At 38.1% G+C, this 21532-nt stretch overlaps 4 protein-coding genes across 6 annotated transcripts in view; 2 read left to right on the top strand and 2 right to left on the bottom strand.

The window, feature by feature from the left end:
* The window catches only part of LOC123876487 (uncharacterized protein K02A2.6-like), a 34909-nt gene that overhangs the window by 2999 nt on the left and 10378 nt on the right, over window positions 1–21532 (top strand). The window contains exons 2-3 of one of the 3 annotated variants that reach the window (XM_045922781.1): window positions 5291–5352; window positions 5500–9923. The exons of 1 other annotated variant lie outside the window; for it this stretch is intronic. In XM_045922781.1, the coding sequence (XP_045778737.1) occupies window positions 5557–9723 (4167 nt within the window). In that variant the 5' untranslated portion in view covers window positions 5291–5352; window positions 5500–5556 and the 3' untranslated portion in view covers window positions 9724–9923. Of the gene's footprint in view, window positions 1–5290; window positions 9924–21532 lie in introns of those variants that run through there. One more of the 3 variants, XM_045922782.1, reaches the window with a different exon arrangement.
* Window positions 655–4617, top strand: LOC123876490. Its single transcript, XM_045922785.1, has 2 exons — window positions 655–947; window positions 2641–4617. Exons 1-2 carry the CDS (start codon window positions 655–657, stop codon window positions 3557–3559), a joined length of 1212 nt encoding a protein of 403 aa, XP_045778741.1. The 3' UTR covers window positions 3560–4617.
* On the bottom strand, window positions 1792–5102 carry LOC123876491. Its single transcript, XM_045922786.1, has 2 exons — window positions 4662–5102; window positions 1792–2604 (listed from the first exon to the last, which is right to left on the bottom strand). Exons 1-2 carry the CDS (start codon window positions 4837–4839, stop codon window positions 2009–2011), a joined length of 774 nt encoding a protein of 257 aa, XP_045778742.1. The 5' UTR covers window positions 4840–5102; the 3' UTR covers window positions 1792–2008.
* On the bottom strand, window positions 16000–20607 carry LOC123876488. The gene is made up of 2 exons (XM_045922783.1): window positions 20329–20607; window positions 16000–19179 (listed from the first exon to the last, which is right to left on the bottom strand). The coding sequence occupies exon 2, from the start codon at window positions 19170–19172 to the stop codon at window positions 16269–16271; it is 2904 nt and encodes a 967-aa protein (XP_045778739.1). The 5' UTR covers window positions 19173–19179; window positions 20329–20607; the 3' UTR covers window positions 16000–16268.

A 21532-nucleotide genomic window follows, 5' to 3' on the forward strand; every position in this document is an offset into this window, starting at 1 on the left:
GCATTGTCGTGACGGAGGATGATGCGGCGGTTGCAGTCTTTACGGAGTTCAGAAACGACCTGTGGCAAACAAATGCTAGTATACCATTCAGCATTAACCGTTCTTTGTCCCTCAAGAGGAATAGTCGCAACATGGCCGGTTTTGGAGACAAACGTGGCCACCATTTTTTTTGCAACACTTCGTGAACGAACAATTTTTTTTGGCTTTAACTCATTTTCGAACACCCAAACTCGTGACTGGTTTTTTGTTTCGAGTTCGTACGCGTATATCCAGGATTCGTCACCTGATACGATGTTGTATACAGCATTTGAGGATGCTGCGTGGAATCTTTCGAGAGTTCTGACGCACCAAGTAACGCGAGCCGCTTTTTGCTCTTCACAGAGCAAATGAGGTATCCATCGGGAAAATAACTTTTTTACACCTAATTGTTCATGCAAGATTATTTGTATTTGACTCATGCCAATGTCTAAGTTGCCTAAGGGCATAAACTGCGTTAAGCGTGTGCACGCACGTGAGCACGTCGCGGGCCACGCTTCTGGTGCACGCACGTGAGCACGTTCGCGTGCTTATGCGCGGGCATCGGCGCGTGCATCCGCGTACGCAGTTTTCTCAGTACAATTTTGACGTTGGAGGTGTACAGTCGAATAAGTAATAATGGATAAATTAATGTTGTATTATTTATCAAGACGACGGCGACGACGAATTGCCAAAAAAAGACGCCAGCCAGTAAGCCCGTTCGTTGAATCTAGGTTACTGTGCGGGGAATTCGTGGTGAAGTTTGGTATATTAAGAAAAAATGAAAGGTTTTTTTTCAAATATTTTAAAGTTTCATTACAAGTCTATGATGAATTATATTCAAAACTGGAGCCCTATTTGAAGACTAACAATCTACGATTGAAATCTACGTCAATCGTATCACCAATGGAACGATTTGCAATGACATTGCGGTAAGTAAAGACATTTCGATATTAATAATCATCTTTATTCATGTAAAAAAACAGTCATTATTTAACAAAAGTTTAGAACACTCATATTTTTTGCCAATTTATGTAAGTCACATTACTGTTTAGCCACATCAAGCAAGAAAGAAGAAGAAGTTCTTATTGTTTCGGCAGTGACACCTGAATATGGCTTAAAATGTTTTTCTTGATGTGGTTCACGGACCGAAACACATAACCGCACACTTATTAATCATCATATTAATCACAGTTTCTTATATTTATTAATTATATTTTGTTATTTCTAAATTACACAGTTTTATCTTTTTCGTTTTTTTTTATCTATACCTACTTATTCACTTATTTTTTTATATACTTAATCACAACAGTCATCACAGTGTCTTGCATAAACGCTACGTTACAATTAGTCATTGATTATTCATTTGAAATACACTAATAAAATCACAGGTTCAAGTTTAAAATAAAAAAACACAATAACAGTTAAAACAGTACAATAAGTCTAAATGTCTTAATTATAATAATATACCTACCTTACAAAGTATTAATTATAATGACGCATATTGATTGCAAGTTTTTACATATGAATATTTCCCTTATTAATTATTCCCTTCTATTACTAGATCGGGTACTAATATTATTTTAAATTCTTATTTATCATCACAATCATAATCACAGTTTACTACATAAAAGATTAAATTTAAGAAGAGGACATATGAAGGAGCAATGTTATGAGTAGGTTCAAAAAAAAGGTCCATTAAGTAAAAAAGGGGTCTATTGATACACTTTTTTATTTGACCCCAAAATAGGGTTTAAGATAAAAGTGTCCGAATCGACCCCGTTTCTTTCCTTATGAACATGACACCTCAAGGCTTGTAAACTTTTGGCGAATGCCCTTGTATATCATAATAATTGCACATGAGACCAGAAAAATATAAATATAAAATTGCGCTTTTTACTAACTTAAATAGTTCTTCATGTTCTTCTCTTTCTTTTGTTCTTAATAATTAAACAGTCTTAATCAAATCTTCAAAGTCTTTCTTGTTACCTATTTATTCATTGTTCGTATCTGATCTTACATTTAAGGATTCTAAATCATTCGTTACCGTATTTTGCGTTAATGAAAGGTCATCAATGGTAATAATCATTTCTTTTTCAATATCAATTAAAGCTTGTAATACTTTCGTACGAAATAATAATTTTTTAAAGCAACTCAATTTTTTTACAGTTGGTAATAATGACTTAAAAAAATTCAAGTCTTCGTCCATATTATCTGCAGTGTTATTCTTCACGTAATTTAACAACTCTAATTCGAAATCAGTTGGCGATTCGCACTTACGTTTCTTGGAAGATCGTGTTTCTTTGGTAACGCTGGAGCTGGTGCTAGGTACATTAATCAAATCTTCTTCAATAATCGTATTATTTTGTGAAGTTCTCGGTGACGCGTTTTGCTCTACTGACTGATTAAAATTGTCTGCCGATTCTTCTCCTTGAGTATTCGAGTTTGAATCTAAAAATGACAGCATGTTATAGTAAACGTATGTTTTATTTGCCCTGGAACCGGAGCCTGATTTAAGTTTTTTTTTAGTAGACCTCACTCTTATATAAGTGTCTCTTGCAGTTTTCCATCTTTGCTGCAGCTTTTTCACTGAAACAATAACACAGGTATTTTATTTTATTACAGATATTTAGTTAGTGGACATACCTTCGTCGATATTCATCTGGCGTATCAGACAGGACTAACCACGGTCAGAAAAATAGTAACAGAAGTTTGTCAAATTATAATTGAAAGGTTAAAGGAAGAATGTATACCAAAATTTTCCCGTGCGCTATGGGTAGAGACTGAAAAAGGTTTTTTAACGCAAGCCCAGTTTCCTAACTGCATAGGTGCAATAGACGGAAAACATATACGCATTATAAGACCTCCACATAGTGGTTCCCTCTATTACAACTATAAGCATTACTATTCTATTGTACTGCTTGCAATGTGTAACGCCAACTATGAGTTTACCTATATAAACGTGGGAGTGCAGGGTAAAGAATCTGACTCCGCAATTTTCACACAAAGCCGATTGTACGAACAAATCAACAATGACTTAATAGATATTCCTCCTGCCAAAGCATTGCCCGTAATACACAATGATAAACCAACCAACATTGCTGCAACCGCAGCTTTGCCCTATATTATTGTAGGAGATGAAGCATTTGGGTTATCTAGCCATGTCATGCGGCCATATGCTCGAGCTCTCGATTTAAACTACAAAAAAAAAATATTCAATTATAGGTTAACGAGAGCGCGACGTTATATTGAGTGTACATTTGGTATCATGGCTAATAAATTTCGCATACTCCATCGTCCATTGAACGTTGGAAAAGACAAAGCAATTTGTTTTCTTAAAACAATTTGTATTTTGCATAATTTTATAAGATCAAGAAGTCAAATTAATGACTTTCATGATATTGTCATTATACCAGACCATATACGTTCAGTTCGGGGGTTAATTGGAAATACCCACAGAGATTCGTATACATTACGCGATAGCTTCGCAGATTATTTCGTTGCAGACGGACAGCTGTCATGGCAAGATCGCAGTATTTATTGAAGGCTTTTTTATAATTTATGTACATTCAATAATTGAATTTTCACGGTTTTTTACCACACATTTTTTATTAACATAGCAGGCATATTTTGACAGCAGCATAGCAGACATTTTATACCTAATGATTTTATTTGTTAAATTCATCGGATGTAACCAGTTGCGCCGCCATGACAGTCGAAAATTATAAGAAATTCAGTATTCTTACATTAAATAGGTAAAATGTTATGTAATTACGCATAAAATGAAACTTTTTTTCTTTCATTACACATCCAGTGATGTGTAGTTTGTACAGTGTCTAAAAACACAAGTAGGCATCTTTTTTACTAAAATATTATTGGTACTCAAACACATGTAGACGCGACACCGATTGGAGCGTGACTAACTGCATGGTAGGCAATTACCTTCCATTGCTCTTGCCTTTGAAAGCGGGCGTATAACTAATCTAGTTATATAAAATCATAGGATGTAACCAAATAACTTAGATTGTTGTAAACTAAAGTTGAGAGATGTCAAAGAAAAACCTACAAAACTACAAAACGCACGCTTATTTTACAAAGTTACTAGCCCAATTCTAAAACCAATATAATAAATATTTTAGTTGATAATTGTTTTATTTATTTACCTACCGATCCACTGTTTCTGCCCTAAAATGATTTTGAACCCTAAATACACCGATAGTGTGAAGTAGTGTGAAGCTCGCAGTCGTGAACATACTGGTTGTCTCGTGACGCGCAAAATGGCGGCGACCGCGTGGCCGAAAGAAAGAACTTTGGAATTTATCGAGCAATAATTATATAAAACCATACCAATATTATGGGACATTGTTCACACGAATTTCACAATGTTCAGAAATACGCAGTATCTCTGCACTAGTTTTGAATATAAGCATGATTTTATATTTACATAGGTAAATTATTGTAAATATTCCGAGTTTTAATTTTATAGTTGGATTAATTGTTGAAAACATTTAATTGACACAAATACAATTGAAATAACTAATTATATATAACTAATTGCATAGATTATTAAAAATAAAAATTAGGCGCAAAGAATAGTTTACCTAACCTACGTTATTATAAAATAAAAAAAGAGTGTAGGTACTTACCTTGTATGTTTTTTTCTGCTTCACTCCAGTCATCAAAATTTTCAAACAGTACTTTACAAATGTCTAGCCATGCTTTTGATTTAGCGTCCCGGTCTTTAAATATTTCGCTTGATTGGTCCCATATGGCAGGACGACACTGAACTTCAACAATTACCCTTTCTGTATCAAAATTTGTCATTTTTTGTTATGGGCCGGGCACGCGCGTGCGGTCGGTTCGAGATAGCGCTGTCAACTGAACAAGCACGCGCGTGCACCCGCTAGCGGGCTTCGCGCGTGGACCCGTCCAACGTGATGCGTGATCACGTCGCGTGCATGCGTGCCCCATTGCACGGAAGTATCACGCGACGGGCTCACGAGCGTGTGCACGCGCATGGGCACGCGCGGGTCGTTTTTGTATGGACACGCGAGAGGCACGCTTAACGCAGTTTATACCCTAAATTTCGCGGTATGTCACATGTCGATCTTCCTCAATCAGCTTACGCACAGCATTTTAACTCTGTAGTATAATGTAGTTGGTATAGCAGGACGGCTTCATTATAGGAAGCAGAAGATTGGGCTAGACCACTCCTTTTGGGTTTCTTCAATGATATCATCCTGTAACATTTGTTTAATTTGTTTATTTATTTCAGGTATTCAGAAATTGACATTTCATTTTGTGAAACCCTATTGAGCTGCGTTAATAATGAATTAGGTAACTTTTTTGTTAGTAAAAACGTGTAATGTGGGTACATAGAAAACTGGAATACCCGCGTCAATCATGTAATCGCCACGAAGTAAAATGGATTACGGAAATATAGTTTGTGCCTAATTTATTTCCCTTCGCCCTCGAATGTTACAGTGGCGACGAGGATAAGTTTAAAACGAGGAGTGCGTCTGTGTCGGGTTATCCTCCATCATGTCGATCGGAAAAGTGAAGGAATTCGATATAAAAAGCGGGGTGTGGTCGTCATACGTCGAGCGGCTTGAGATGTATTTTACAGTTAATAATGTTAAGAGTGACCTCAAGCTACCTACGTTGATAGCGATGATGGGAGATGAGGCTTACGAGCTTCTAGTCAACCTGTCCAGCCCAAAGAAACCGGCAGAGTTGAAATATGAGGACGCAATCGAGTTATTACGTCGGCATTTACAACCGGCTCCTTCAGTTTTGGCAGAGAGATTCAGATTTAGACAGAGAAGACAGGCGGCGGACGAGAATATAGCCAGCTATGTCGCCGAGTTGAAGAAGTTGACGCGCCATTGTAAGCTGGGGGATAATTTGAACGAGAACCTGCGAGACCAGTTCGTGTGCGGATTGAGAAGCGATCTCATCCGACAAAGGTTGTTCGCGGAGGAGGAAACGATTAGTTTCGCCAACGCGGTGAAACTCGCCAACTCGTTAGAGGCCGCGGAACGGGACGCAGCGGCAGTGGACACGGCGGGAGCGGCGGAGGCCGCCGGGGCAGCGCGCGGCGCGGACGGCGCCGCGGCCGCGGCCCTCCATACGATGGCCGGGACGGAGAACGGGCGGTGGCGGCGGTCAGCCGCGCGCGCCCGAAGTGTGCAGGACCAGAGTGCGGCGCGGAACGTCGCGGGAGCGCGAACCAGGAGCAGTGTGAAGGGGACAGGGTACCGTTGTAAGGGTTGCACGTCCACGCTCCACAGCTATGAAGCCTGTAGATTCCGGGATTACGTGTGCTCCCGGTGTCAATCCCGGGGCCATATTCGGCGCGCCTGCGTTCAGGAGGCCGGCGCTGGCTCGGGAAGGTTCAATGCGGTGCACTACGGGGACGCGGAAGGAATAGCCAGTGAGGAGGAAGTGGAAAGTGATTTCCACCATCTCTGTTTGAACGATTACAAGGCGGTGAGTTTGCCAGTGCTTATAGATAATGTTGAGGTCAAGATGGAGGTAGATACGGGAACTGCGGTTTCGTGTATTAATAATCATACATATGAGAAACATTTTAGTAAAATAAGGTTAGAACCCACGAGTGTAAGACTTAATTTTTATGATGGCTCAGTGCTTAAACCGGTAGGGGTTATCAAGCCGGTCGTGAGTTACGGTAAAATAAAGAAGAACTTAGAATTATTTGTTATCGAAGGCGGGACTACATCTCTCTTAGGTAGGCAATGGTTAACAGAGTTAAAAATTAAGATCCCCTTATTTAGTAATTGTCATAAAATTAGCGAAACCAGGGGATTAGGTTGCTTGGATAATGAATTAAGGAATTTGGTTGACAGGTATAAAGAACTGTTTAGCGGCGGTCTGGGTCGGTACTCCGGAGGCAAGGCAACCCTAAGAGTGCGCGAGGGGGCGACTCCCGTCTTCCACCGTGCTCGGGCCCTGCCGTACGCCCTGCGCGATCGCGTCGATGCCGAGCTCGACGCGATGCTGCGGGATGGAGTCATCGAGCCTGTAGACTGTTCGGACTGGGCTTCGCCTCTTGTACCGGTAAATAAAGCTGACGGTTCTTTGAGGATTTGTGCGGACTACAAGGCTACAGTGAATCCCGTTTTGTTAGTTGATCGTTATCCTTTGCCTAGGATCGATGATTTAATCGTTCGCTTAAGCGGCTCGAATTACTTTTCGAAGATAGACCTGTCGCAAGCGTATAATCAGATTGAACTGGATGATTCCAAAAATATTACCGTAATAAATACTCATAGGGGTTTATACCGGTATAATAGATTAGTTTATGGACTAGCGTCGAGTGCGGGAATTTTTCAACGTATAATGTCTAACTTATTACAGGATATACCTAATGTTGAAGTGTTCTTGGATGACGTAGTAATTGGAGGAAAGAACAGGCAGGAACATTTGCGGGCGGTCGAGTCGGTCTTTAGTAGGTTACACCGTTACGGGTTAAAATTAAAAAGTAATAAGTGCGTTTTCCTGGTAGATGAGATAAAATATTTAGGCTATGTATTAAATAAGGAGGGCATAAAAACGGACCCAGATAAAATTGAAGCCATAACAAAGATACCTAGGCCCAGCAATGTAACTGAACTACGTTCATTTTTAGGTTTGGTAAATTTTTACGCGAAATTCGTTAGGAATATGAGTGCGAGACTAGTACCTTTATATGAGTTGTTGAAAAGAGATACGAAATGGGTTTGGTCAAAGGAATGCGAGCGGGCGTTCAAAGAAGTTAAGACCTTATTAACTAGTGCAGAGGTGTTATCGCATTATGATCCCGCGCGGCCACTTATCGTAACATGCGACGCGAGCGCGAAGGGCATAGGTGCAGTTCTCTCTCAACCGAGTCGGAATGGGGACTGTGAGCGACCGGTGGCCTACGCATCGCGGACACTAAATGATGCAGAAAAAAATTATTCCCAAATACATCGCGAAGCGCTTGCAATTATATTTTCCGTTCATAAGTTTCATCAATATTTATATGGTCGGCATTTTACCTTGCGTACCGACCACAAGCCTTTAGTGTCGATCTTTGGCCCGCACACGGGGATACCGACGATGGTGGCTAGCCGTATGCAGCGCTGGGCTATTATTTTGTCCGCGTACACATTCGATATCGAGTACGTGCGTACCGATAAGAACGGGGCAGACGGTTTGTCGAGGTTACCGATGACAGGTAAACAACTCGCGGCTCGGCAGGTACCGGAGCAGACCTACTTACACTTTATCCAGGAAGCTTTGCTGTTAGATTACAATGAGATAAAAAAACATACGACTAGGGACCCAGATTTATCGAAAATACTTAGTTACTTACGGGACGGTTGGCCCACGGAGAATAGTATTACTAATTTGCAACCTTATTTTAATCGCAAAAATGAGTTATATGAAGAGCTGGGATGCGTGATGTGGGGTCATAGGTTAGTGGTTCCGGAGACATGTAGGGATAGAGTGTTGAAAATGATTCATGAGCCTCACATGGGAATAGTGAAATCTAAGTCTTTAGCACGCAGTTACGTTTGGTGGCCTTCGTTAGACGAGTCTATACAACGTGTATGCCAAGGATGCGAGGTATGCGCGGCGCAGGCGGATGCGCCGCCGAAGCAAGCCGTACGTATGTGGCCGTGGCCTAACAGACCTTGGTCACGGATCCACCTGGATTTCATGGGCCCTATTTTTGGAAAAACGTATTTAGTGATCGTAGATGCAACGTCTAAATGGATAGAAGTATTCCAGGTGCCGAATACGGCGTCTACGGTAGTTATTGACAGACTTACGGAGTTATTCAGTAGATTCGGGTTAGCTAAACAGATAATAACGGACAATGCGAGCTATTTCGCCAGCACGGAGTTTAGGAACTTTACACAAAGTAACGGGATCGAGCATATTTTTACGGCTCCGTACCACCCCGCCTCGAACGGTTTAGCGGAAAACGCAGTGAGAACACTAAAACGCGTGATTAAGAAAGCGGTGTCGGAGAGACAGAACGTAGACAGGGCTCTCTGGACCTTTTTGATGCATTATAGGAATACGGAACATTCGACCACCGGGGAGTGCCCCGCCATGTTGCTGTTAGGTAGGCGGCTTCGGACCAAACTAGACGCTTTAAAACCGGATAGGGAGAGGAAAGTAGCTAAGGTACAGCAACATCAAAGAGAAATGGCGAAAGGAGTAGAAAGGGAGGTAAAACCAGAGGATGAAGTGTGGTATAGGCAGTATCTTAAGAGAGAAAAGTGGGTCCCGGGTCAGGTCGTGGAATGTACCGGTCCAAGCAATTATAAAGTCAGAAGTCAGGATGGAGACTTAGTTCATAGGCACATCGATCAGCTTAAGAAACGGTCCACCAGGTTTTCTCTCGCTTGTCCTACTACAAGCTTAAATCAGGAGTCTAGCACAGATCCTCAATCGCCGGCGGCTTTATCGGAGCAGGTCCAGCCGGAGCGGTCCACACGAGGTGACATTGAAGCGCCAGTTACACCGGGTAGCTCGACAGGGTCAGATAAGGCCCATACGAATACTCCGGCTTCACCGGAGTTCCAAGATGCCGTGGAGAGTAACGAGTCTCCGGCTCAGACCCGCCGCCGCAGTACCTCACCGGCTCGCGCAATAACGCCGGAGCCGCGTCCACTGAGACAATGTAGAATAAGGAAACCTTTTAATAAACTTTGATTTGCTTTTATTTTGTATTTAGAATAGACTTTAGTATTTTTATAGTTTAGTATGTAAGATTTTAAGTATTTATTAAGTGTGGGGGTGTAATGTGGGTACATAGAAAACTGGAATACCCGCGTCAATCATGTAATCGCCACGAAGTAAAATGGATTACGGAAATATAGTTTGTGCCTAATTTATTTCCCTTCGCCCTCGAATGTTACAAAACGCTTTTATGTCCTTCACCAATTCAGTGCAAGAGTCTTACTCTTGTTTAAGTTTAAGTTTGGCTGATTTGCTTAACCTAGTTTTTAGAGTAAAAGTAGCTAATTGCTTCTTACACTTCGAGTCTTTCAAACAACTCTCGTAGAGCTCTAAACTGTCAATAATTTTTTCTATAGTCTCCTCTTTTTCGTCCATAACCGGTACCAAGCTAGCTGCAGTTTTTAAATTAAATATCTCCATGTTTAAAATTTGATCTTTGATCGCTTCACTAGCAGAGCTATATGTCAAAATTTTATCGTAAGTCGATTCTATTTTTTCATTTAAAGCTTCGTTAGATATTTAGCTAATTCTAATGAGCTTTTCTGTACAAGTACTAATAATATTTTTATACTCATAGTATAATTCTTTAGCTTTTAAAATACTTTGATGTACTTTACTTTTATACTGTTAACTTCTGCCTGGACCTAATTTCCTTAAATTAGTTTGAATATTTAATAACTCACTTAAAATTCTTTCTAAATCCTTTTCCATTAAAATTAAAACTTATTTCATATTTAAACCTCACACTAAATTATATTAAAAGCACATTTTATATCTATTATAAGGATAGAACCCATTTCAATATTACGCTGTCAAAGACTTAGATATTATGTCCTTATAATATGACGCTACAGATCTCTTTTTTTTTTTTTTTTTTTGAAATACTTTCAAACACTTTTTCGCGATGACCTTGTTGTCCGCTAATTTATTTTTCGCACACTATAAAGGTACGCACTGTACTGGAACATATTTTCGTCAGCTATCCAACTAAGCCGCGGTTCCGTCTCGTTCCTGGCTAGTCTCCCGGCGGCCCGACCATCTCAGCTTCATTCTTCTCAACGCGCTATTATTCATCTCCTTTTATACCATTCCAGCGTGACATTTTTTGTAATTTCTAAAGGCGATGACCAACATGGCTAGCGCGCACATGCCTACGATTGTTGAAATTAGTATGTTGTTAGTGTAGAAATGCGTAGTTATGTCCGCGCTTTGATCCACCCCATGTTGATTCACGACCACCTCGTTTTGTTCGCAATTGCATTTGCTGCACTTTGTTCCCATGTTATTTAGTTCACGACACGAAGTAGTACACGGCTTAAGGTCCGTTTATATCTACAGACACAGTGCGTCACTGACAAGTAGCGTGGCAGACACCCACAGACACCGTTTATTTACATATAGCGTGCCAGAAGTGTGTCGTGTCACACATCGACAGACACCGTCGTCGGCATCGGACGCGAATAGCTTGTAGGAAAAGCACGTTTATTTTTGCTGAAAATGTTTAGACACTTCTCTGTGGAAGATTTAGAAGTAATTGCATTGTTTCCTTTCATTTAATTTATCAAGTTTCTTAGAGAGATTTGATCCTTATAATTGATCTAACGATCTATGCAATAAAAATATAAGTTGTAATTTTTACTAATTTTAGTCGGTTCGATTCCCGGGTGTGGCAAGCGAATTTTCGAAAATCTTTGAATGCAGTTTACAGTTTTCTTCCTATCCAAAAATAAAAGAATGTTTCCTTTGAGTAAAATTTTCTATCTACAGTATTAAGAGTATTTTCCCTTCAGGTGGCATTACAAAATTCCACCCTGTAGTGTATATCTATTACTTGATGTTATAATTACAGCTTTTTGTACAGTATTTTTTCTCTTCGTTATATTTTTAGGTATTGGATTTATGGATTTTAATGTTTAAAGATTTTGTATTTATTTTACCAGTTAATTCAATATCTTGGAATACATTTGGTGATGACTGATTATCTTTCTGTGACTCACTCGTAGGAGACTGTCTCGTATCCATCTTTGCAATGCAATTTCTATACTTCTGAAATTATGTTTGCGCGTAGACGTTTAAAAAAAAAAAGGAACTTTTAGACTGATAATTGAGTTGATCTGATTGACTTATCCAGCTCAATCCAAGCGTCTTTGATTGAGGAGGTTCCCCTAGTGACAAATTCTTTAGCGTATGAGACGATGCTGGTAAATCATCGTGTTTGAAATTAAAGACGCGTAATTTGGTCGTAATTTTGGTGGTTTTTGGTGGTACTTACACGAGCGTTCTCCACGTTCCCGCAAACCTGCAAAAGGCTGGCATAGGCTAATATGATTAATTTAATCTTCAAATCTATTTATTCGAAAACAAGTGGGTTCAATTCGTCGTTGAGTTTATGCAAAAACTATGCAGCTCCAAATATTTGAAATTTATTTCATTCAAAGGCTTTTTTTATTAATTTTATGGCATGGCGTGGGTCAAAGAATACATGACAGGATTTTCGTGCCTTCTGACATGTGTTGCTGTTTGGTCTTCTAAAACATTGCAGCCCAAAGGGTGAACATTAATATGATACTAACGACAATAACTCTAACATCTTCACAAAGTTTAGCTGTGCATACACGTATGTGCTGTGTATAGCCTGTTCTCCGGTTAGTGATACAATAAGTAAATATGTAAGTTGGTTGGTAACTAATTATTAAATTCTGTTCAACAACGTTATTGTTGGAGCTGATTCTTCTGCTTGTGTTTGATATGCATTGTCATCACCATTCATAAAAGGCAACAGATGATAAGGGTTCATAAGTTACGGCGAACTCTCCTAGACTTAAGTATTCCAAATTTCTTGGACGATTTTCGTATCGTTCGAAAATATTTTTAAAAGGTTCTGGACAGTCAGTGTCAAACCGCAGCATTCTGTACCTTTATTGGGGTTTGCAAGTATTGACAAAGACGCATTTTCTTGAGCTATCCCTCAGCTTTAGGTGACATAACCTGTACGCGCATTCGGATGCCGAGACTTGACGGTGACTGAAAAGAGCACTTTGTACAGCGAATACTTGTTGCTGAATGTTTCCTCCTCGTTCACGAAGTCTAGTCAGTGCTTCTGTTATTGCTCTCTGGACTTGCGATGGTTCAGATTTTGCTATATACTTAGAAATGTACATTGCCACACCTACCGCTGATACAACAAGTTGGACATCAATATTCGCACGCCACAGAAGTAGTAATCTCATATTATAATTATTAATCATTGTTTCAGCTTCATCTCGCTTCAATTCGTAAAACCTACCACCGTTCCTTGTAGATTGATGGTCATCAAGTATTTTTGTGTTATCTGACACAGGTCTCGGAAATCCAAATCTACATGTATTGAATCATCATCAGTATGATGATGGGTTTGCCATTAACTAAACGGTGTGTGAAACTGATATTTCGAATAAGTATTGCGACCGCGCCTACTTTCAGTCTCAAGTTATGATCTGGTACACCAGGTGCTGTAATAGAATTTAAAACGTTGCCTTCTAATCGTTCAGTTTGCTATCATTTCGGTTATCACTCGGCACTGTAACAGTTAATCATAGGTCCAGGTACCAGTTCAAGTATTTTTTGATTAATATCTCTTATATTTTTATTAAGTCCAGGAAGAATAGCTCTTTTATAAATGTTTTATGGATCACAGACGTCGTGCTGTGGACATATAATGTCATCAGTAAGCTATTTACGTAATTGATATTTTTTTAATTAATAAACTTTCTTCGGTCGTTTCGACTTCACCTTCTCCAATACGCAGTACAAAGTTAGCAAAATTCGAGTGGATCTTTTGCACGCTGATTTTCAGTTAATTTGAATTGTTGAATGTAGTGCCAAATGTCAGATTTTTTTTTATTTGATGCCTTGCATATGTCAAGCTCTCCTGCTCATGTTATCACCGGTGGCATTTGTCTAAAATCACGCTGGAATGGTATAAAAGGAGATGAATAATATTCATCTCCTTTTATACCATTCCAGCGTGACATTTTTTGTAATTTCTAAAGGCGATGACCAACATGGCTAGCGCGCACATGCCTACGATTGTTGAAATTAGTATGTTGTTAGTGTAGAAATGCGTAGTTATGTCCGCGCTTTGATCCACCCCATGTTGATTCACGACCACCTCGTTTTGTTCGCAATTGCATTTGCTGCACTTTGTTCCCATGTTGTTTAGTTCACGACACGAAGTAGTACACGGCTTAAGGTCCGTTTATATCTACAGACACAGTGCGTCACTGACAAGTAGCGTGGCAGACACCCACAGACACCGTTTATTTACATATAGCGTGCCAGAAGTGTGTCGTGTCACACATCGACAGACACCGTCGTCGGCATCGGACGCGGCCGCTCACACTGGCACCGAATAGCTTGTAGGAAAAGCACGTTTATTTTTGCTGAAAATGTTTAGACACTTCTCTGTGGAAGATTTAGTAGTAATTGCATTGTTTCCTTTCATTTAATTTATCAAGTTTCTTAGAGAGATTTGATCCTTATAATTGATCTAACGATCTATGCAATAAAAATATAAGTTGTAATTTTTACTAATTTTAGTCGGTTCGATTCCCGGGTGTGGCAAGCGAATTTTCGAAAATCTTTGAATGCAGTTTACAGTTTTCTTCCTATCCAAAAATAAAAGAATGTTTCCTTTGAGTAAAATTTTCTATCTACAGTATTAAGAGTACTTTCCCTTCAGGTGGCATTACAAAATTCCACCCTGTAGTGTATATCTATTACTTGATGTTATAATTACAGCTTTTTGTACAGTATTTTTTCTCTTCGTTATATTTTTAGGTATTGGATTTATGGATTTTAATGTTTAAAGATTTTGTATTTATTTTACCAGTTAATTCAATATCTTGGAATACATTTGGTGATGACTGATTATCTTTCTGTGACTCACTCGTAGGAGACTGTCTCGTATCCATCTTTGCAATGCAATTTCTATACTTCTGAAATTGTGTTTGCGCGTAGACGTTTTTTTTTAAAAAAAAAAGGAACTTTTAGACTGATAATTGAGTTGATCTGATTGACTTATCCAGCTCAATCCAAGCGTCTTTGATTGAGGAGGTTCCCCTAGTGACAAATTCTTTAGCGTATGAGACGATGCTGGTAAATCATCGTGTTTGAAATTAAAGACGCGTAATTTGGTCGTAATTTTGGTGGTTTTTGGTGGTACTTAAGGTGCGTTGGGGTAAGTTCGGACGGTTTTTCGTTGTATTCGGAAGATGTTGGCCAAAATTATTTTACACGAAAGTTACAATAGTTATCACAATGAATTATAGTGAAAATTGATTGTTAATAAATAAGCTACAGATAGAATGTTTTTCATCTAGTTATAAATGAAACAACTACTGTTTACTGGGTGTTTAAAATATGAATAAAATTTTAAAGCCTTGGGAAAAATCGGACATTCATGGGTAAAGATCGGACTACCTTCTAAAATCGCCATTGTGGCTTAGAACACAGGGTTCATAGAAAGAGAATATCCGTTCTTATACGTCCAACAAGATTATCTTTGGATTTTTTTATATTCTAATAAAGTCACCTGGAACAGTACTTTTGTTTTTTTTTTGTTTCGGACGTCCGATCTTACCCCATTAGACCAAATCTCAAATTACAGTGACTCTCAAACTTTCGTGTTCCTGATCCTGATAAACTTTTTGCAGTCAAATTTAAAAAAAAAAAAGGTTGGATAGGTTATACTTTTATGTGTTGGATATATAAATAAAACCTTACAATTTATTGCTGATCAAAATTTTATTAAACTGCTTATTTATAATTCTAATCAGTCTTAGGTATTGAGACCAATTATTTGTCTTTATACATTAAAATAAAATAAACTTTTCAAAATGTTATCTGAAAGTACAACAATAATTTTATCTAAGAACCTATTTTACATAGGGTGACTTTTACTTAGTCGCCTATAGAAAAGTGTATGAACAATGAACATGGGTCGAAAAAAAAAACCTTCGCCTTCCCATAATAAGTCAATCAACTGATCGTGTATTTTGTATGGGTCGGTGATTATATTTTCCTTTTTTCCCCCATGTTCCTTTGGGAAAGTTGTTTGTTATCATGATACATTCAATCACCCTTTAATTAATATAATTTTTACTTTAAAATTGTACTCTTTAGAAAATATATCTAAGTAGATTAAAAAGTAAATATAGAAAGTTGTCCTTGCTTAGTAAGTAACATAACTTTGTATGTTGGTGCCTGGGGAGAAGTAAAGATTTTTAACAATATTATTCATACTACTACAAGACCAACGCACTTAAAATAGCAACAAAATATGAAATTGTTTTTATTATGGTAATGCTCAAAAATGAGATAAAAATGACACAAAGTTCAAAATTGGAACAATATTAAAGTTCTGAGTATCAACATTAGACAAAAAATGCTTGTTTATTAATAATTGAGTATCAAAAAAAAAAACACTATAACTAGCCTTTGTTTTGTAGCCTAATTATAACTAACTTTGTTTTGAAAAATTAAAAGTAAATCGCGTCTTCGACATTCAATAGAGTAAATTCACCCGGATTCTCTTTTATTTGAAGTAATTGTATTTGCTTCACAATTGAATCTTCAGGCACACAGTCTTGGTCCTTACGTTTAGATACAACAAATTTTACATGGTATTTTTTACCAATGGTTTTGTAATAGCATATTGAATATTTCTTTTTTTCTGTTTCATTATGTATGTGCTCAATAACACCGACGTAATATTTCCAAAATTTTGTGTAGTAACGAACCAAAACTGTATCCCCAGTGTTATATATCTTAGTATTACCCAGTGAATTTTTTTCATTTCCTTTTTGATAGATGTTATCCTTTCTGATCTTTGTTTCTGATAGTTCTTCATTTTTATGTGTATTTTTCTTTTCTTCATTTCTTTCATCGTTAAAATTCAACCGTCTAGGTATTTTTGCTGGTCTATTTTCTTTGTTTCTTTCATCATTTGTATCTTTGCGACGTTTATTGGTTACGTCAAAATTTAAATCAATTTTTTTTAGCTGTAACTTCCCGATAAAAGGTTTATTTTCAGGTCTGTAACGAACAGAAGATAACATAGTGACTTTCTCTCTTTTATCAGCTATTTTTTCATCCACTCTCTTATCATGCACTTTCCCATCCATCAGCAACTGTTTCACTTTCCCATCCATCTGCAAGATATCCACTTTCTCCTCAATCTGCAACTCTTCCATTCTCTCACCCTTTTGCAACACTTCTACTATTTCATTTATCTGCAGTTCCTCCATGTCTTGATCTCTCTGCAAAATTATCTGGTTCATTTCTAGTGTTCTGGATAATTCTTGTTCCTCTTTATAAGGAACAAAGTCTGATTCTGAAAAAATATCACTAAGCACATCTATTATATCTGAGTCGCTATGGATACTTATTTCGCCACTTTCAGAAGTCGTTGTGACACTGGGAGGTCGTTTAATTTTTTTCATTGTTTTTTTGAAACATGTTGTTTTCAGTCTTTGTTTTTTAGGTACATGTTTGGTTTTATTCCTACCAGTTTTCTGGAAACAATTTTCCGCATTTTGTATATTCAGATTAGTGCTATTCGATATATTCTGACATATTGTGTTTTCATTTGTATCTTTCTCACGACTTTCGAGGGTATCCGTCCGAGTGTGACTTTCAATTACAGTCTTAGACTTTTTGCCCACGCCTTTTCCCTTTTTAGTAATAATTGTGTTCTTTTGATCGTTCGTCTTATCAATCGTTACTTTCTTGTCTTGAGTTCTAGTTTTATGAGTTTCTTTCTTTTTCTTAAGTTTTTTGTTTGATATGCCAGATGGGCCGGGTTTTTCATTATCGTTGGGTAGAGAAGCAAATGTTTCTATTGAGTTCATATTAGTATTTTGTGTATTCTGTACCTCTTTTTCTTTCATTTTCTCCAAGTATGTGCGTGTGATGACTTCGCTTCCTTTTGCAGCACGTGATAACTTGACTGTCTTATTAGAGCCAGTGCCACTCTTAGAATGTTGCGAAACTTTTTGCAGAAGTAGTTCTTCAAATGAAGTCTCGTATTGCGGCGGAAACTGCGGATTGCTGATACCAAACTGAGTAGTCGAAGTAATGTTGCAAGACATGTTTTTATTTACTACTTCTAGGCACATTTGTTTCAGTGTTTTCAACTCGTTTGATTTGTTCTGAGACACCTTATATTTCCATCTTCTTAAGGCCGCCGGATCATACTTTTCTTCTGGTATAACATCTGCATTTAATGGGTAAATACCTCCCTTTCTAAAGCCACTTTGGATCACAAATGGACTTACTTGATGCCACGTTTCAGCAAACAATTCCGAAAATGTTTGTTTACGTAATTTTACGCCGACGTTTTGTCGTTGCCATTGCACTAGCTTTTTATCCCAGCTTGTTTTAAATGACTTGAATACCGCCAAATCCAGGGGTTGGAGTAAATGAGAGGTATGGGCGGGTAATTTAAGAATCGTGATATTGTTTTCACTCGCTAATGCTACGACCCTGGTATCAACATGGGTGCTGTGACCATCGTAAATCATTAAAACTGGCCGGTTTTCACCTAAACCAGGAATGACAATCCTCTTCATGTAATTGTAAAATATATCAGTCTCCATCCAGCCACGTTTACTGGCGGCATAAGAAATCTCAAAATCATATTTGTCTTTTTGATTCGCACTCATCCACTCATTGTACATGTATTTACCTTTGAAAACTATCAAAGGAGACAATTTCGAGCCGGCCGCATTTACGGTTGTTAACACTGTAACATTTTCTTTCCCAGAACCTTGTGTAGTCCTTGTGCATGGAAGGCCTTTGCCTCCAACAACTTTTGTTTTCGTGGGATCTAGACATACCGATGTCTCGTCTAGGTTCCAGATTTGCTCAGGATTGTGTATACCCAATTCCAGTAGCGTCTTTTTCAGTAAAGTAAAATATTCGGCAATCACGAATGGATCCGTCATTCTTTTTCTAAGATACTCTACAGATTGCGGTTTTTTTATTGACAGGTTGTGTCTTAACCGAAATAAGATGAACCAATCTGGCCCAGGTCGGTTGTTTTTAAAAGGTGTAATAATTTTGTTTGCCCTAATGAATTCTGAAACAATGTCCAAAATTTCTGTTCTAGATAAACCCCAGCCCCATTTTTCTAAGGTTCTAAGACAATGTGCCAGCTTATTCTCCATCTCTATAGGGATTGCAGGGGGCCGGCCAAGTGATTGACTTAGTAAGCCTGTTTTACCCTTAACATGGTCATTAAGTGTAGAAGTAGGGATACCGTAAAGTTTTGATGCTGCATAATTAGAGAGTTCTCCGCTTTTTACTTGTGCTACTGCCAATCTTAAATCCTCCTGCGAATACGATGTTGCCCGCAGTGACTTTCTCTTGTACTGACGCGGCATTATGACCCTACAAAGAAAATGCTTTTATGAGTATACTAGAGGATGCCCGCGACTTCGTTCGCGTGGATTTAGGTTTTTAAAGATCCCGTGGGAACTGTCTGATTTTCCGGGATAAATACCTATGTCAATTACAGGGACGCCAGCTACATTGGTACCAAATTTCATACAAATCCGTTAAGCGTATGGGTTTTTAGGAATCCCGTGGGAACTATTTGATTTTCCAGGATTAAAAGTAGCCTATGTCCGTCCCTGGGACATAAGCTAAGCCTGTACCAAATTTCGTCAGAATCGGTTACACTGTTGGGCCGTGAAAAGGTAGCAGACAGACAGACAGACACACAGACACACTTTCGCATTTATAATATTATTAGTATGGATTTATAAAACTAACTATAGGTATATATATCACACTAATATTATAAAGGAAAAAGTTTGTGTGTGTGTGTGTGTGTGTGTGTGTGTGTGTGTGTGTGTGTGTGTGTGTGTGTGTGTGTGTGTGTGTGTGTTTGTTACTACTTCACGCAAAAACTACTGGACGGATTGGGCTGAAATTTAGAATGGAGTTAGATTATACCCTGAATTAGCACATAGGGTACTTTTTATTCCGGAAAATCAAAGAGTTCCCACGAGAATCTTAAAAAACCTACATCCACGCGAACGAAATCGCGGGCATCAGCTAGTATACCTATAAAGTTAGTTTATATATTACGGAGATACAGTATATTTTATGTTCCGCCCATAAAAGGCATCTTAAAAGTCTATTAATATTGGTTATTTTAGTAAAACATAATTAGAGGTGATAAAATATAAAAATAATTTCATATAATAAAATAAACAAAATACAAAACACAACAGATACAAAAATTTTGTTTATCAACCAGCTCAGCTACATATAACATAATGATAGATTGCAACACCACGAAACATCGGAGGTTAAAGTTCGGATTAAAATAAAGTTTGACAACCACTTGCATTTTCCCTGCAGTTTAAGATCGGATTATTTTTAGTCCGAACTTCACCTGTTAATATTTGCTTGGGACAAGTTCGGATCTCATCCTACAGCTCTATTTAGCCTATTTCAAACAGATATATCACAAGACACCACATATTCTAATAACTCAAAGATTTATTATTTGAAAAAATTGATAATACTCACCAAAAAAACCAGCAAAATGTTTTTGGGGTAAATCCGGATCTCACAAATTATCATTTAAGACGACACTTCCAGTGTGACGCGCATAAGTGACGTCTGATGCGTCGGAACGACCAACACGGACTGGGAAGTGGCGCAATACAAAATGACGTCCCACGCTTTGTTGCCAGATTAGAAAAATAAGTACTAATTCGGAATATATTTAACAAATACGGTCTTCCCCCATTTATGATCTTACCCCAACGCACCTTACACGAGCGTTCTCCACGTTCCCGCAAACCTGCAAAAGGCTGGCATAGGCTAATATGATTAATTTAATCTTCAAATCTATTTATTCGAAAACAAGTGGGTTCAATTCGTCGTTGAGTTTATGCAAAAACTATGCAGCTCCAAATATTTGAAATTTATTTCATTTAATATGTCAATAAACACCCGCATTTCTCCAAAGGCTTTTTTTTATTTATTTTATGGCATGGCGTGGGTCAAAGAATACAGACAGGATTTTCGTGCCTTCTGACATGTGTTGCTGTTTGGTCTTCTAAAACATTGCAGCCCAAAGGGTGAACATTAATATGATACTAACGACAATAACTCCAACAATTTCACAAAGTTTAGCTGTGCATACACGTATGTGCTGTGTATAGCCTGTTCTCCGGTTAGTGATACAATAAGGAAATATGTAAGTTGGTTGGTAACTAATTATTAAAGAGACGCGCACAAAAACGTCCAGAACACCGCCGAAGACCGCAGACAACAGAAACAATTATCAAGGATATTTTTTAAGAATATAACTTGATATTCATGCCGACCTGTAATGTAGGTATAGGTAGGTATAACAAATATGAAAGATCACTCCACATTTATATAAAATGTTTTTGGGGAGATTTCATTATTTTGCAGGAATTTTTTACTATTTTTTGGGCTCTATTTCTTGAACTTCAGCTATTCCTTTTTTCATGGCCCGCTCCCTATCGTTACCTTTTTGTCTTGTTGGTTTGCTACATGTAGGAAGCAGTAAATCAGGGCGGCAATTAGTTTGTAACCTATTTTATTCAATAATAGCTGCCTGGTGTGCTTTCATACTACTTAAATCAATGTTAATGAGATGAACCCGTTTCAAACTATGTAGTTACCCTTGAAAGTGCTACATAAGCTTTCCCACAAGAGAATGTTGACGACCCAATATCATTGAAAGCACTATTCAAAC

This window comes from Maniola jurtina, chromosome 21, assembly GCF_905333055.1.
Source record: "Maniola jurtina chromosome 21, ilManJurt1.1, whole genome shotgun sequence".
NCBI lineage: Eukaryota > Metazoa > Arthropoda > Insecta > Lepidoptera > Nymphalidae > Maniola > Maniola jurtina.